The 18949-nt window shown below is 22.3% G+C and overlaps 2 protein-coding genes across 10 annotated transcripts; one reads left to right on the forward strand and one right to left on the reverse strand.

The window, feature by feature from the left end:
- The first annotated feature begins 195 nt into the window (after positions 1–195).
- On the forward strand, positions 196–12957 carry LOC122714230 (spidroin-2-like). 8 transcript variants are annotated; one of them, XM_043935408.1, is made up of 9 exons: positions 282–313; positions 2827–2850; positions 3134–3208; positions 3324–3666; positions 4046–4366; positions 4491–4710; positions 5151–5405; positions 6968–7024; positions 9631–10469. In XM_043935408.1, the coding sequence occupies exons 4-9, from the start codon at positions 3426–3428 to the stop codon at positions 9668–9670; spliced, it is 1134 nt and encodes a 377-aa protein (XP_043791343.1). In that variant the 5' UTR covers positions 282–313; positions 2827–2850; positions 3134–3208; positions 3324–3425; the 3' UTR covers positions 9671–10469. The 8 variants fall into 8 exon arrangements, with proteins under 8 accessions (XP_043791339.1, XP_043791337.1, XP_043791342.1 ...); XM_043935404.1 differs by lacking the exons at positions 3134–3208; positions 9631–10469 and adding an exon at positions 12729–12957 and having other exon boundaries at positions 196–313; XM_043935402.1 differs by lacking the exon at positions 3134–3208 and having other exon boundaries at positions 196–313.
- Positions 12958–14577: 1620 nt separating this feature from the next.
- Positions 14578–17520, reverse strand: LOC122714200 (phosphoacetylglucosamine mutase). 2 transcript variants are annotated; one of them, XM_043935346.1, is made up of 10 exons: positions 17461–17520; positions 17118–17326; positions 16889–16959; positions 16382–16744; positions 16167–16276; positions 15813–16094; positions 15509–15666; positions 15142–15450; positions 14762–14868; positions 14578–14636 (listed from the first exon to the last, which is right to left on the reverse strand). In XM_043935346.1, exons 2-10 carry the CDS (start codon positions 17210–17212, stop codon positions 14602–14604), a joined length of 1530 nt encoding a protein of 509 aa, XP_043791281.1. In that variant the 5' UTR covers positions 17213–17326; positions 17461–17520; the 3' UTR covers positions 14578–14601. The 2 variants fall into 2 exon arrangements, with proteins under 2 accessions (XP_043791281.1, XP_043791280.1); XM_043935345.1 differs by having other exon boundaries at positions 16167–16744.
- Between the last annotated feature and the right edge of the window lie 1429 nt (positions 17521–18949).

An 18949-nucleotide genomic window follows, 5' to 3' on the forward strand; every position in this document is an offset into this window, starting at 1 on the left:
TTCAATTTTATTTTATTAGCGTAAATTTTATTTACGCTAGATATTAGATTACAAGATATATTTTTAAATATTATTAAATATTTACAATGTTTCCAAAAAGAATATTCATAAAAATCTGCCTAAATAATCTAGTGACTTTATCGTTAAATGAATTAAAGGTGGCAGTATGTAACACAAAACTTATTGCTTGCCGTCAAAAGTATTCAAGGTGGAAATCGTTGACGCCATTTCGTATCTCGTTTCGCTGATAGCGTCACGAAAGTTTTATCCCTTTTTACTTTAATTTAATTTCGCCAAAACGTCGCAGCCACATGTAAGTATTAATGTAATATTATAATAAAATATTTGATCATTAAAAGTATCTTTGAGGAATTTGCGACTTAATGGAGAGGAGATTCGCATATCGTCAGTTACTAGGGCACGCCAAGGGCCGGTTGTTTTTAGATATCTTTTTTTCTTCGTTGTAAGGTCGTATTTCAATTCTATGTTTTTAAAATTCAATCTGTAATACATTTATTTGTATTAATTTATTAGAATAATTATGATTGATTGAAAAAGTAGTTGACTATTTTTCTTTTTATCGATAAAATCTGATAACTTCTATGGCCTTGAACAATATATGTATAAGCGTCTTTTATACATTTACCGGAAAGGAATGCAACTTCTCAAATTTTATTTAATTTCTTTTTTTCAGCTATTTGAAGTTTACAAAATTTAGTAAATCAACTTTTTTCCTCATTTTATTAGAAAAAAATATAAAATTGTTTTATTTGTATTTTAAGATTTGTTCTCAGATAATAAAAAACTGTCTAATAAGGATCATGTAAGTTTTATGCATTTTTTTAATATTCTTGAAATGTAGTTTCTTCATTTCAGGAAATTTCAAGGAAATGTTAATGCTTACATGTAACTATTTCTTCAAAAGGTATTAATTTTTAAAGCATACCTATATATGGACTTATACATATTTACAATTTCTTTTTTTTATTTTCTATTTTCTATGATTAATATTCATATTAAGTTTAAATAAAAAATAAATATAAAAAAAAATATGCATATAATTTATGAAATGTATCTAAAAAATTAATTATAAATATAAAATATAAAATTTTAATATTACATTATATTTGTTTCATAAAAATTATTAATGAGATTTAGAATTTTTGTATAGACATATCTATTAAAAATATTACTATCATATTTCATTAATATTTCAATTTCGTATATATTTTGCATTTTTTATAAAGATTTATAATTATACATGATATATCATTATATTGATATTTAAAGTAATTCAAAATATTGTTTTTTTTTTATTATAAAGTATAAAAATAATATCATTAGAGTATCTCTATTCCTTAGACAAAAAGATATATGTAATAATATACTTGTAATTGTTTAATAATAATAGATTGCATATAAATATTATAAGAATATGAAAATTATTTATAAATTCACAATATATTATTATATATATATAATTTTTAATTTTCACAAATATAAATATATATATAATTTATAAAAAGGAAATATATTAAAAAATTAATTATTTTAAAAACAAATATAGAGTTTTTGTATGAAATGTGTTTTTGTATAAAAATGTATTAAATTATATTTTTTTCATAAAAAATATAATTAATGAGATTTAGAATTTTATAAACATATTTATTATAAAAAAAAATATTAGTATCATTTTAATATTTCAATTTTATATTTTGCTAAGTTCAATGTTGTTCAATATAAAATTTAAATAGATTTAGACAAAAAATATTCTTTTGCGGTATACAAAAATATTAAAAAATGAATTTTATTTTATCTATTTTTTTTCAAGTTTATTCATTTTTTCTTTCACTAGATTTTTAGAAAGAAATAAATATACATATACCATCTAATTTCTAGTCAAATTATTATATATATTATTATATATATATATATTGCATTTTAATAAGAATTTTGCTTGCTAAGTCATTATTATGCTATTTATTTCTTAGCAATATTTTTATAAATAGAATTATTAATTAATTCTTCTAAACTTTAATAAATAATAAGTTCATCTAATAAAAAATAAATGCAAATATCTTAGTTCTATTTATTTTACATCAATATAATATTCCTGTTATAAACTATTTTGCAAATTAATCAATTTCAGTCTTATCCTTGATTAGAATATAAATCACCTTTATATCATCTTTTTATAAATTTGAGTTCTTTATTACTTTATGGTAATAAGAATTATTAAATTTATTAGAATCATGCAAATTGAATTCTTTTATATAGATAAAAACTGCATTTATAAAAGAAATATACAAGAAAATTTTGTAAATTTCGAAATATTATGCGATCGTACTATCGGCTTAGTCTTTTTTGAATGTTTGTAAATATAAGATATCTTATTATATTAGGTTTATGATTAATTTCCATATTCTTATGATATATATGATATACATATTATATAGATTTGTATATATTTTATTATATTTAGATTTATTTTTGTATAGACAAAAATGTCTATACATGTCTATACAAAAATTAAAAACACAATTGAAAAAACATTTTTTTGTCTATAAATGTATAATTATAAATATTTTATATGTTGTTGTATATATGATTATATATACAACATATATATAATTATACATATATATGTTGTATATATAATTATAAAAAAAATATACAATACATTGTAAGCAATCCTCATAAATGTAAATTATTATTATTATTATTTAATGAATTTTAAATAACTGTAAATATAAAATGCAATCATTTAATAGTATAATGATAATATATATAAGATAATAATTAATTACACTATTTTTTTATTTTCAGAAAATGGTTTCATCTAATCAACCGGTAAGAACAATGCTAATAGTAAATTGTCTTCCATTTTGTATTATTTAATGACCTCATTGTTTATTTTTCATGTATAATATTACTTTTTTCAAAAAAATGATTAATATAAATTGAATGGCACAATTTATTTATAGGTACGTAAAGTATTGTGTTTTTGTAATTTTTTTTATATATTTTATTAAAATCTTTTATAATTTATTGTTTATAATTATAATATATAAATTTTAATATAAGCTCAGTAATATTACATTATTATTATATCATATGATTTTTGTAACAATAGCAAAAATTTTGAGCAAGATAAAATCTCAAACAGACACCATACTTTCTGCATACAGGGGTATGGTCGATTTTAGAGGTACAATATAAACGTAACGTTTTCTTTAATAATTGGTATTTATAAATGCATGTATTATTAGTAAATAAAGAATTATGTCAATAAGTATTATTAATTGTATATTTCAATTTTACAGAGAAAGACAAAAATATTTGTGGGTCGGTTACCAGAAAATTGTCGCAACGATGAGTTGCGACAATTATTTTTACGATTTGGTGAGGTAACGGAATGCGATGTCATGAATCGGTATGGGTTTGTCCACATGGCACGTGAGGAAGATGCAGCTGCAGCAATCAAAGCTCTTCACAATTCCAACTTCAAAGGGGCAACAATCAACGTGGAACAATCTACGGGCAAATCACGTGGCGGAGGAGGAGGACGCAGGGATGGAGACAGAAGAGGTGGACCAGTGAGAGGTGGTAGGGGAGGACGAGACGGTGGTAGAGACGCTCGTCCTGGACCATACAATGATAGAAGAGGTTAGTAAATTTATTTTTATAATATTCTATTTTTATATAATTATTTTCTCATTGTAATTATAATTTTTAATATTATTCATTATAAGAAATTGTTCAATATTTAAAAATATAATACATTTGAAAATTTATATAAAAAAATATTAATATACTTCTTACTATACTTTATATCAAATTTAATAATTTTCTTAAATATTATTAATATATACGAAATTAATATAACAATATTAATTTATAATATAGATAGATTTAATAGATTTAATAGATATAATATAGATAGATTTAATAATATAATACAATGAGAAAATAATAAATTATAAAATAAATATATTTTTATAATACAGACTAAAATACAAATTGGATATCTCGGCATGCTTTACAGTTCTTCCGATCCAACTCGTTGGTTACGATGGATCTGCTGCAGGTGGCGTCGCAACGGGGTACACCGATTACAATCGTGGCGCTGGAGACTTTAGTGGACGTGGAGCAGACTTCGGGACTGGATACACTGATCGTGGAGCATATGGTCAAAATGTGGGAAGCGCGGCAATGGGTTACACTTCTACGGCACCTGGAATGGGAGGAGGATATGGACCAGCAACTGGAGCTGTTGGAGGATATGGACCAACTGGAACAGCTGATTATGGTCGAACCGACTACAGTCGCGCTGCAGATTTTGGAGCTAGAACGGATTATGGTAATGGTGATTAAAATATTTTAATTATTTTATTTGTAAAGATATTTTTGAATATTAAATATTTAACAAATAAGTTTATTCAAGTAATAATAAAAAATATTAATATAATAACATAAAATGTTATTTGTAGTAGTTGGAGGTGGAATGACTGGGGATTTTAATCGAGGTGCACCAGGTCCAATGGATTATGGACGTACAGATAATTTTGGTGCAAATCGTACAGTTGATTATACAGCTAGAAATGATTATGATCGAGCTGCAACTGGGCCTATGAGAAATGGTGGTGGTGCAGTTGCCACTACTGGGTATGGAACGGGTTACACAGATGTAGGATATGATGAAAGTCATTGGTAATATATTTTATTTATCACATTAGATTTTATTTTATTGCATTTTTACTAATTTAATAAATTTAAAAAAAATAATAAGTTAAATATTAAAGATTCGAATTAACAATTAGTAATAACTTTTCTTTTTATAAGATTCTATATGTGTATTCTATATGTGTAAAAAACACATTTTTAATATTTGAGAAGTTTATATAAATCTTGATAATTTAAAAAAATATTTATAATAGAAGAATAAGTATTTTACAGCATTTTAAAAACATTTTAACGATAGTATAACGATTATGAATTGAAACTTTATTTTTATTCTAACCTGTAATGCTTATACTAATTTAAAATTTGAAAATATAGTATATCTTGAATTAATTATGCTTGAGAAAATTTTGGTGCATTATGCAGGATAGAGTGAAAATAGGTTAATATATTCCAATTATGTATGACAGGGGTTATCCGGGCGGGCCTGGGGATATGATGGGTGGGCCCGGGGGGGTAAGTCAGGGAGCTTCAATGGCCTATGACAGGAGGGATGGTCCCCCTGTTAATGATATGCCTCCATTTAACAGGCCAATGAGTACTGGACCCAGCTACAGCACTGGGGCACCTAGTTATAGTACTGGTCCTGGACCACAAGCAGACATGTTTAGTAGAAGACCTGGCAGTGCTGTCCCCAGTGGTGGATATCCACCTGTTGGTGGAGGGTAAGTAAAAAAATTATTCATTTTATTATCTAAAATAAATAATTTTATATATTAAATGATATTAGTGATTTTTATTTTATAAAATCAAACATGTTATTATGAAATTGCTTATTTTTTTTATTCATATTCTTTATTTATAATTTCATGATAAAATATATGATTATATAAAATATAATTTCATGATAAATATATTATTTATAATTTCATATAAAATATTATATAAAATCATGATGTACATAATTATACATAATATTTCATAAAGTTAATATGAAACTTCAGGAATATATAGTAATATTTATTAAAGTAATTAAAAAATCATAATAAATATGAATCCAAATATCAATAATTTATACTTTTTATTTATATTTATATTTTTTCTAAGAAGTTATATTTTCAATTATATATATATAACAAAGTAAAATATTTTATTGCGTATTCATATGAAATTCAAAGGTCATTGCTTATTTAATAGTGTCGATATTCGTTCGCATCGATTAAATATTTTGCCGATTAAAATAAATTTTCTATTATTGACACGATAACAATAAGATTTCATTTTATTACGAAATATATATAATATTTATATATATAAATATATAAATTTTGTTCATATATAGATAACTGAAAATTTTGTTTGCCATTATTGTGCTGTTAAATGAAGAATATATTGATATCTTAATGTTGTTCAAACATTGTATTGTTAGATAAGTAATGACCTTAAAGGTCAAAAAAAAAAATACAAATACAATACATACTATGTTTCATTCAGCAACACTACAGAAGAATTTATATATTCTTTTTCATTTTAATATTAAAAAAATATTCATCAATATGTTGTTTATTTATTTATTTAACACTTACATTATTTAATAATAATTCAATGATTCAATGATTCTAACCAATGATATCCTTCTTCTATTAGATTAACTATATACTAATAGACTATTAGACTATTAGACTAGGCTACATACTGTACATATACTTTAAAATATGAAATATATACGTATGTATGTTTTGTATGGCGCGCGTGTATCCTTTATTTTCTTATATCATCCTTCTTCGTATACAAATTCATCTTTCTATAAATTTCTTGAAATTTATAGAAAGAAAAAATCTATTATTATTTTTCTATTTGAATTATTATATTTTTAATTATGTTTAGCAATAAAATCGAATTAAATTTTATAAACAAAAAATCAGATAAATTTTTATTTTCTCCAAAAAAAATTTTATTTGATGATTCGCAATGCTTTTTACAAAAATATTCCAATTATTATTTCAAGTTATTACTATATAATTAGAATATATAATTATATCATGAATTTGATTATCAGTTAAAATTATTTATGTAAAAAAATATAAATTTAAATTTTAATAAAAATGATTTGTTTATATTTTGCTTAAAAATATGTTGGAATTTAATATTAAGAAAACTAGCATTTTTTGAAGTTGCAAATTTTTAATCACCTGTTTTTGTTTTTGTTTTTTTTTTGTTCGAAAAAAACATATTATATATTAATATTTGTTGTTAATTATTACAATAAATTCAATTTTTATTTCAGCTATACCGAAGGGTACGACAGACCAGATGCATATGGTCCTCCACGTGGTGGCGGACGGTAAGTCATATTATTATTATTATTATTATTTAATATTTACACTTATTACACCAATGCGTTTTTCAAAGTGACATTGATCACACAGCGTTAAAGAGCGATATTAACTTGCGAGTAATCGTTCGTTGTTTAGGCGACCACGCTCTTTTTGCGCAACGTTATTCAGTTTGATTGAACACTGATATCAGTGTATTTATATTTTGCGGATCGAGATAGGCTAAACATTTTCTGTAAAAGTATAAGATGTGACACTCAGCGCGAAATCAATATTTCTTGATCATAGAGAGCGTATATTTGTGCATACAATGGTACAAGATTAATTTTTATTGTTGATAAAATATGAATAAATTATTCTGCGACTTTTCTAGTGTTGAGTGTAAAAGAGAACAGAGGTAGTTGTACATTTGAATATTTATTAATTATTACTCATATATTAATTGATTTTTTAATGCAATAATATTAAAATAATAGTATATTTTATTTATAGATGTATTATAGATGAATATGTTTCTTAATATAATATTTTTGTGACGAAATACAAATCTTTACAATTTATTTATATATTAATATTTATATATATATTAATATTATTATATATTAAATTCAAGAAACAGACTTTAGATTTTTTTAGAATTCAGTTTAAGTATTTTAATATACGTACATACATACAAAAATTATTAAGTTACCAAAATAAAGTATGAGATACATATATGAAAATTAAAAAATTATTGTATAAATATATTATAATCGGAGAAATAAGGAAAATTTTGTCTTTGAATTATCTTATCAAAGAAAGTAATTACGTCAAGTTTCAATCTTTTATTTCGATTCTATTGTAAGGAAAGAAAAAAAAAGAAAAAAAAATTGGTTGTCATTGACATCAATTGAATATCTATATTTTTAAATAACTTTAATAGTTTGAAATTTTGTTTGTTAAATAATGATATTTTATTCAATTACTAGTATTTTTTTTTTAACACAATTATAATAAATTCGTTGAAATTTATAAAACTTATAAACTTATAAAATATAAAATTTATGTACTTTCGCTATGAAAAAATGAATAAGATTTTTAAAACATTAAATTATTTTTAATTAGAAATTATGATGATATTATAATGTTATTATATAAATTCAAACATTAAATAAGTTAAATTCAAACATTATGTAAAAAAAGAATATTATTAGATTAGTATTTGTGAAAAAAAAAAATCACTTTTGCCTAATGCTACCTCTTTTCTTTTATGTACTCTGCGGTAAAAGTCCGCGAATTCAGCGTGTACGTGATTCAAGATATTTGCGATTAATCGAACAACTCGGTTCGGTAGATGGTGAAAAATAAACCGTAATGCGTTACGACACACTGCGCCGTTAAACGATATGAATTTCGAAGATGCACGCCATCGATCTCTCTGTGCCTCGAAACCGCATCGGCCTTAGCTTTTTTAAAAAAAATATTCTACGTCGAAAAATGCGTATTACGTTTCGAGATATAAACGAGAGATGAAGACAAAGTCCGGGTTGATTGTTTATAAAAATTGCGTTGCGTTATTTTGCTATTGCGCCTCTTGTCAATATAATTGCAAGTGATCAAGCAGCTAGCAGAACAAATTTTCAACGATCATTCAGAAATTCTTTTTTCGAATGTTCAAACTTCTGAAATATTCATGAACGTTTAAACGAACGTCATCGATAATTTTTTGCGACAATAGCGAGAAATACTTGAATGTGCCGGTAAAAGTTCTAAACATGTGACAACTTATCAGACCTGTGCATATATATCAGAATATATTGCTTATATATAATATATTGTATATGTTGTTTTCAATTCAGATATAATGATTATATTATTTATATTTGTATTTTAAGTTGCTTAACAATTATCGTATAACGAAATTAATGGAATATTTTATCTTCATCAAAGAATTTCAAATTATTTAAATGTATATTAGAAAATATTTTTTTTATATCTTTTTTTTATATATGCATTTTATTATTTTAAATTTTATATGATAGTAAAACATTATATATATTTTATTTAAAAAAAAATAATATTAAAAAGTTTCTTAATACTTAACGATAGATTGTACATATATTAATTAAATTTTCAAATATGAATTATAATTTTTATGCAATTTATATGCAATTATTTAAAATCATCAATATCGAAATATCTTTTCTCTCTTTCTATATATATATATATTATCTTTATTTGCATTGATAGTATTATGAATGAAATAATAAATAAAATGAAATGAATGAAATAATAATAAAAAAAAATAATTTATTAAATTAATTACGTAGAAGAAGTACAAAATAGCTGATAGTTCAAAAAATGTTTAGCCAGGTCTGTAAGTTGTATGTTATTCGGCAAATGTGTGTTACATGCGTTGCGAGGAGATTCAATCGTTAAAATCAGGTATATCCATACGTGGTGTGATATTAAAAGGCGACAGTGTGAACGCGACACTGCCGTTATGTAAGAAAGAGAATGAAAAGTAAAACGTATTCGTGCATATCAGTGTTACATCTTATACTTTCCAGCTATTGTTGCGCCGAAAGGCGATGAAGAAATTAATACTGCGATTTTTCATTTTTTGACCTTTTAGCTTCCCAGGTCCGGCAGACGCGATGCCACCGAGGTACTAAAAGCGTACACTAAAGCGAATACTAAGCGCATGCGAAAGGCTCCCTTAAAAAAAAATGCCTCTTTAGTGGTGGTCATTCGCTTACGGAATCGAAAACCTAGGAACTGCCCTGCGTCCGACATACAGAGTCCATACCATTACATACGATACTATGTATAATGATATAGATATGATATAACGATATAGATACGATCTAACGTTTAACACACTAACTTAAGGTACGGTAAGAATAAGGAGCACATCAATCAGCAACATAATGAATGAATTAATGAAATAAGCAACTACGATTATTTGAAGATAAGAAAGAAGAAGATTGAATTCCTGACTGAAGTGAACTTTGTAATGTGGAATCAAGAAATTTTATATATCGTTCATTTTTTCCAGCAGATAGTGGATATATATTCTTTTTGTGCGATTTGTGTTCGTAGTTTTTTTTCCTGATATTTCCAATGTTTTTCTCTCTCTATCTCTATCTTTCTCTCTCTTTTTCTCTCTCTCATAGTGGTACAACCCAATCCTAAAGGCATGGGTTGAATTATCTTTTATCTATCTTAAGTCACATGATTATTACACATTAGTAGGATAGATGATTTCGTTATAAGTTTGTAATATTTAGCATCAGCAAGATGGTGACTTAGGCTATTAAACAAAAAAATGCTGTATAATCTTTTTTTTTTTTACACGTAAGAACTTGGATAATGTTTTAAATGTTCATTAATAAAGCAAAAAAACGTGTTTGCAGAATTTATCAATGTACCTCAACGGAATGAAAAATAAAATTCAAACGTATATGTCTTTAAGTCTCTTAGCTTGAATGTTTACAAGTACATTTTCCTCGTTACAATTTCTTTATAAATACCTTATTATTCGCAAAATCTCTATGTCAAATTCTCTTATACACACTAAATAATTAATCAAGATTTATTTTTAACTTTCGATCATTCATCATATTTTTATTTCTTTTTTAAATAAATTTTTTTTCCAAAATTTCTTCTATTCTTTATTGAAATATGCGACATCGATTAATGGATACATTAAAAGGAGACCATCGAAGAAATTTATATACAAGATCAACTGAAACATGATTTATTCCTTTCTCGTTCTTCGGCAAAACAACCTAGGTATTATTAGCGCGCGTTTATACGCGATATAAACATATGATAGTTATTAGAATGACGTTTTGCATTGTAAAATTGTTCTTTCTCTCCTTCCTTTTCTTTCTTTCTTTCTTTCTTTCTTTCTTTCTTTCTTTCTCTCTCTCTCTCTTTCTCTCTTTTTTCTTTTTTCCTTTCTTTCTTTCTTTTGTCCAAACTTCAATATAGGGATATTGAATATTATTAAACAGATATATTAATGAGCATGCAATATTAAATACAAATATATTTTAAATCAAGATCAAGTGTTTATAATATTACTATTATTTTACATTACTAGTAATAAATTTCATATCATTCAATAATTAAATATGTGCAAAAATTTTATATTAAATATATAATTTCATGCATCACATACTTTTTTATTGTTAAAATTTAATGAAATTTATTTTTTGAAAAAAAATTTTTTATTATATGTGCTTATAAGTAAAAATGTCTATTATTAAATTTAATTATTTGTTATGTCTCAAATAAATAATAATATCAAAAGTGAAAATATATTAAATTTCTATGAAGATATTATAAATTTCTTGATCTCGATCATTAAAATTAAAGTAGTGATTGCAAATAAAGTAAATTGCAAAAAAATTTCATGTTATTTTTATATACAATATGGTATTTTAAGGAACTTCAAAATGTATATAAAAGGATATGTAAATTTATAAACTTATTAAACTTTTAAAAATAGAAAAACATAAGAAATGCAGAACGTCATTTAACTTTTGATGGTATCTACATGACTTGTACTTAGACAGCGTAATCATGAATTGTGCGACGAATTGCGCGTAAATACAGCGCACTCTAATCCTGGTGGCATATCAACGTCAAATTATTGAAGAGACGATATCAAGTCGCTTACCTATGCGTGTGGCCTATAGATGCGACTCTGGTGAATAATGCAAGCTTCGATTTGCGGATAACGTGCTACAAATTGCGTTTGCGCTCAAAACTGGCGGTGCTTTGAATTTAAACAGAAGGTATGTTCAACGCGTGCGCCATTTTACTCTTTGCTCGTTAAAGCAAAAAAAAAAAAGAAAAAAAAAAAAAAAAAGAAAAAAAAGTTATAATGATAATGAAAAAAAGTGAAAACAGAACGCGCTTATTGCGCGTATTGTGTCAATAATCGGTTATTGCGACGCTGAAAATTTACAATAAAAAACTACGAAAAAAAATGTTCCTGCAATCGTCGATTATAATACCGTTGCGAAGATGCTGCGATGGCGAATGCTTTTAGCATTTAATACGCGTTAATTCTAATTCCATCTGTTAGCAAATTATCGATTATTTTTTTTATTTATATCAATAATATGTTGTCATACGTGGCACGAGTCAAACTTATTTTATTCCGAACGCGCGTTTTGTCTCGAAAACTCTATATCAATAAATTTTTTATTTTTCTTATATTTCTCTATTATTAATTTTGATCAGTTTAATTAATTTTTAATTTTTTCAACATGTTTTTAAATCAATAAAAAACAAAAATATCATATGTACATACATAAAAGAAATTATTGGCTGTTGTATTCTTCATTAATTTATATATTTTCAGTAAAACATTTTATTTTAGTTAAGTTATATTTGAATTGACTCAATAATATATTATTATTTGCCACAGATTCTTAATCAATTATTAATTACTAATAAATTACAATATATAATTTTTTAAAAAATTAAAATTGAACATAGAAATTATCGCAGTGAACATTTACTATTTCATATTTATAATCAATATAACGTGGATGGAATTAGGACTAAATTAATGCGAATATAATGAAAAATATATCAAAGAATAAATATAAATAAAAAAAATTTATTTAATTTAAGACTTCATGATGATATGTATGCTCATATTTATGTGAGCTTCAAAAATGTATTATGCATCAAATAATATAATCTTTTTGATAGATTACAAGCTGGATGACGAGACACTGGATATTGAGATGAACTCAGATTGGAGGTATAAATCCTAATAATATGAAGAAGCCAATCCTGTACTCAAATCAATGGATTTATTCTCTCAAGGAAAATACTTACAACAACATTAAAACAAAAAGGATGCAAATAAATGAAGAAAAAAGAATATTATTTTGATAATACATGCTAAACATGTAAAAATGTAACATGTAATAATTAAATATATCATAGATTATTTCTTTAAAATTTATTATTTCTATAATTAATTATTATATTATTTTTAATTGAAGAAATGATTTTACTTTTTAAATATAAAAAATTAATTTTTATTTAAATTTTTTTTTTTAATTTAAATTTAACTTTTTAATTTAGAGAAATAATTTATTTAAGATTATTAAAACAAAATGTTTTTAAACAGATATGATAAAATATTTCTAATAAGAAAAATAATTCTTAAAAATAATTATTTATTACATAAAAATAGCATTCGAACTTAATAAAATATATAAATTTTATCTAATATAATCATATTTGATTAATGTATTTATTATTATGTATGCTTTGCATATAATTGAATAAATAAAGTTTAAATAGAAAGAAAGTTTTTTTAGATTGTTCATATTTATAAATTTTATATATTAACAAATAATATTTTTATATTTAATATTTAATACATAATTTATTTCATTAAAAAATATATATATTTTACAAAAAATATTCGTTAAATGAAATTGAGATTAAAATAAAGCTAAGGTTAATATATATTAATATATTCGTGGAATATTCTTGGAGATTTTAGAAATTAGAACAAACAAAAAAATTGCTATATAAAAATATCAATTGAGAAATGATTTTACTTTCTTATTATTTATATATTATTAAATTAAATTATTAGCAATTTAAATCGTGATTGAGATAGAAGAAGATAATATGTCAGAAATAGAATTGTTTTATTCTATTTTTATCTGATTTCGATAATTAAATTTTTTTGATCATAATTAATAGATAAATAATTTAAAAGATAAGCAATCAATCGGTATTTTTAAATTCAATTTTTATATTTGTTTTAGTCTTTAAAATCAATTCTCTTAAAATGTTCTACGAATATATTAATATAGTGTATACATACAAAGTGGGATTAGATGATAGAATTAAAATAAAAAAATAAGTCTTAAATAATACTGAAGATTTATTAGAAATTAGAAGATTTTTTTTTCTTTATTTTCTAAAAAGAATAACATGCTTATTAACATAATCTTATTTATGCAACAGAATCTTTCAAATTTTCAATAAATTATTATATTTTTATACATTTTTATTAAACTATGTCATCTAACTAAATATTTATCTAAATGTTTTTAATATTTATTCAACTACTAATCATATTTATAATTATAAAATATTCATATATCCATTTATTTATATAACTTTTAAATTCTTTTCTTAATACTTAGTGAAATTTTTCCAAAATAAAATTATATTATTCATAGATAATAATTATTACAGTAATTAATTTTTTTTAATTTATTTATATTAAAAATATATAATATGTTACATATTAATTATATTATTTATTGTATTATAAAGAAACTCTACAATAAAATTAGTAATAAAAATATTTATTTTTGCAAGAGAAATATAAAAGTAAAAAATTACATTATTATATAGGTATTAATATGATTATAAGTTATATTTCATTACATTAATAAGAATAGATATGAAAAAAAAATAAAAAATAACTAATTGGTTTTTATATATATATATTTTTTATATATAGTATATATGATCTTAATTTTCATATTTGTACTTTACGAATATTCATTGTTTATTATATAATGTTTCTTTATAAAAAATATAGTAATTTTTAATAAATTAATAAAAGACATTTTTGTAAAGATTCTGTAAATTTATAAAAATTATAATTATTATATATAAAAATTAAATATTAATATAAATGTTATTTTTATATTGTAAACAATATAAAATTATTTATTATTAAAGTTCAGGTTTAGGTCCAATCCCACCTGCATGTTTGTATACTAACGATGCCACATCAATAATTAATTTATTAAGGTCGTATAAATTTTCACATTCTGCATATATTCGTACTACATCTTCAGTTCCTGATGGTCTAAAAATAAAAATTTTTATAATTAATAAAATATGAATTCTTTGTCGTAATTATTATTATTTGAATATTTGAATTTTTTACATAAGATCATTGAAACTTATATATAAAAGATATTGAAAGTTTAATTATAATAATCATATAAAAATAAAAAATTAATAATAAATATTTACTAAGAATAATATTTATCATGAATAATAATATATTTAAATCAGTTTTATTAAAAATTTTTTTGAATATTGTTTATATGATTATAATAAAAATTATATATATTACCTTACAAAAGATCGTCCTCTTTTATATCGTAATATTACTTTATCAATTTCGTCTTGTAATCCTTCAGGTGTTAAACATTGCCTTCCTGCATTAGTTGTTGTTATAACATTTTTATCATTAACTTTTATCATTAATTGTTTATTTGGTAAATCTGTATACATTTTTTCCCATTCCATAATATTCCAACCTTTTGCATGCAAAATTGTTTCTACTAATAACAAATCACTAAGAGCATCTCCAACTGTCTGATTAATTATATCTATTATATTTTCTAATTTAGAGGCAGCTGCTTTCTCTTTTATAGACCGTCTATAATATATACATATATATTTTTTTAATGTAAAAGGAAAAATTTAATAGTACTTACTTTGCATTTATAATAGCTTTCTTAATTGCTTCAATAGTAGTTTCTTTAAAAAGTACTGTCCCATGACCATTTGCTTCAAAATATATTCCTATATCAAATTCTAATGCTTTATTGTGTAGATACTTAATACCAGTTGGTACACAAGAAACTGGAATTTGCTAAACAAAAAATTGTAAAAATAAATATAAATTTAATATTATATATAACAATAATAAATTTATATTTATATTATGTAAAAAATATTAATTATTATAAAATTTTAAAATAATTTTAAAATAAATGATAAAACATGAAATATACACACCAATACATTTGAAATGTAATCAGTAGAAGCACCATTCGCATATGCTGTTTGTACTAAGCCAATTTGAAATGATAAATGACTTTCTTGCAAAAGTTCTTTAAGATATGTGGCAATAAGTGTTGCTATTCGATCACCATCCAAAAGATGAAATTTATCATTTTTATCCAGATAAAAATAAATTATTCTGTCTGCATCACCATCTATAGATACACATCTAACATTTGGTTTAATAGGAATATTTACCGGTGGTGCTTGATGCACTTTGACATAATCAGCTCCACACTACAATAAATTATTTAAATAACTTATTATAATATCTAATTTCAATGAATGTATTATAAAAATAAGATATACCATATAATTTAATTTTCCATTTCCATCATTATACATATTAATTGCAATTGTTTTTCCTAGATAATTTTGAAATTCTTTTGTAGCAATAGCTCCAACACCATTAGCAGCATCTAACAATAATTCTGCGATATATTCCCCATTATTAATTTTATCTTTTCTTATATGTTTAAATGCTTCTGATAATTTTACATAGTAACCATGTAATGTAGGCATACCATAACTACCATCTGTATTTGTACATACAACTAGATAATGCAATTGAGGAGTTGTAACTATACCAAAATCTTTTACAATTCCATTTAAAGCTTGAATTCCTGTAATAGCAGCATTTAATAATGCTGGACTACTTTTTCTAGTATCTCTACCAGTTATTACAGTTGCATTTATAGACATATTAATATTTTGTTCTTTTATAATATGCTTTATCATAGAAACTAAATTTAAATCTTCTGTATTAACTAAGTTAGTAGCTATATGTTCCCAAGTTGCTTCTAACATTTCACCAGCTGGATCTATAAGTTTTACACCATTATCACATTCAAGATTATGACTTGCCGTAATCATTAAACCAATTGCAGCTATAAAAAATTAAATATCTTTAAATAATGCTAAAAGTAAAATAAATAATAAAAAATATAAAACAATAAAAGTATTTTATAATATCATGTAGCATAAAAATAGTTGATATAATAGTTGATATAAAATTTTATATTTAAACTTACCATTTTTAACTTTAGATCTTAATACTGCTAATAATCCCATTCTATATAAAACATGTCCTAGAATATCTGCCCTAATAAAAAAATTAAAAATATGTACATAATTTAATAATAAATTTAAAAATGAATGAATGTGAATTTAATTTAAATGTAAATTATTATTATTGTTAATTTATATTACTGTTAAAAAATTAAAATTGTTATTTTATTGATATAAAAATAAAATAATTACTTTGTTCTAAAACCAGCTGTTCCATATTGAATGTTATCAGTGGATTTTTTCATATAATTGACATTAACAATATTTTCTAATTGAGAAAATTCCATTGTTAATTAATTTTTATATGAAAAAATATCTATATAAAAACTTTTCTTCACGTATGTAATTCCTTTTGTTACCATATGGATTAAATACCATAAAGTGAAAGTAAAATTGCAATGCTAAAAATATTAGAGAATTTAAAAAAAGCGATTAAAATAATTTTTCAGAAATATAAAATCTATATTAATATTAATATATATTACAAAGAATTACAATAAAAAATTATTTAATATTATTTAAATATAAAACTAACCTCATTTAGTAATTTTTTCTTAATTTTTTAATAAATTTTTAATATTATTGATTTTTTTATAAAAATTTTCTCATTATATTAAATTTATATAAAATACTTATTTTTTAAACAAATTATAAATCATTCATTATATATCATTAAAACTGGAATACTATATTATCATTATTATACTTTTATCAGATTAAAGAAATTATCATTTTGATTTTATCAAAACAGATTAATAACAAAAAAGATTTAAATAAGTCAAAAAAATGAAATTAATATAAGAAAAAATAATTCAATACAAATAATTCTTTTTAATACATTTATTTTGTTATATATGATGTACAATATATAAAAATTATACATATAAAATATGTATCAAATTTTATAAAAGATTCATAAAAAGGATATTATTATATAATATAATGTACATTAAAAGTATTATCTTCAACTGAATTATGAATAAAAATTCTTAAATATAATATTAAGTTATATTATTTTTTTACATTATTTTTTTATTAGCTAAAATAATCATTCGTGAAATGAAAATAAATAAATAATATGATATTACTCAATTAACTGCATCTTTTAAAAATACTTTATCAGATAATAAATACTAAAAAAATAAATTCGATAAGTGAATTATCGATAGCATTATTTTAAATAAAATAAAATGGTTCAAATCGCATTTCTATTTATTTTTATTTATATTTTATTATATTTAAATTAAGATTAAATTAATACATACATATAATTTTATTATTCATCTTTATATTTTTATATACATTTTCACTTAAAAAATTTTTAATAAATTTTTAATCAATTTTCTAGTACATTTTTTTTCCACATTTCAAATTCCATTCTAATTGATAAAATAATTTTATTTAATAAAATAAGCAATAATAAAAGCAACGAATCAAATTTTTCTGGGATCAACGCCGGATTTACGTTTGGATCTAAAGTTTCGATTTGTTATTAGCATGATAGAATATGCAAGGTTATAGATATTATTGTGTGAGAAGAATCAAAAGCACATCTTATTATTTTAAAAATGATATATAAAAAAATCATTAATTATATAGTTTTCTATTTAAAATTTTAATATTTCTAAGTTTGCAAGAGTTTTAAGCAAGTTTTTTGTACTGATTTTAATGTAAAATTTTTTTCCATTAATTATTTATTCATAATTGATGATACACGATTATCATAGAATCTTAAGCACAAATCTCTAATAATTAAGTATCAAATAATTAATTTACTTATTTAAATCATAGTAAAATTGTAAGTAAAATTTACATATAATACTATGAGAAGTTTTTAAATGTATATAATCATATTTAAAAATAAATCTTATAGTAATGAGAAATTAATAAAAATTATTATATTGTACTATTAATTGATCCGATATAATGTATTAATACCCAAATTGACAAGAAATTATTTATTAAAGAGAATTTTGTAATAAAATTGAAAATCTTATTGAAATTCTAATTTCAAAATATGAATT

Source organism: Apis laboriosa, unplaced genomic scaffold (assembly GCF_014066325.1).
Source record: "Apis laboriosa isolate Shangri-la unplaced genomic scaffold, ASM1406632v1 scaffold28_cov147, whole genome shotgun sequence".
NCBI classification, from domain to species: Eukaryota; Metazoa; Arthropoda; class Insecta; order Hymenoptera; family Apidae; genus Apis; species Apis laboriosa.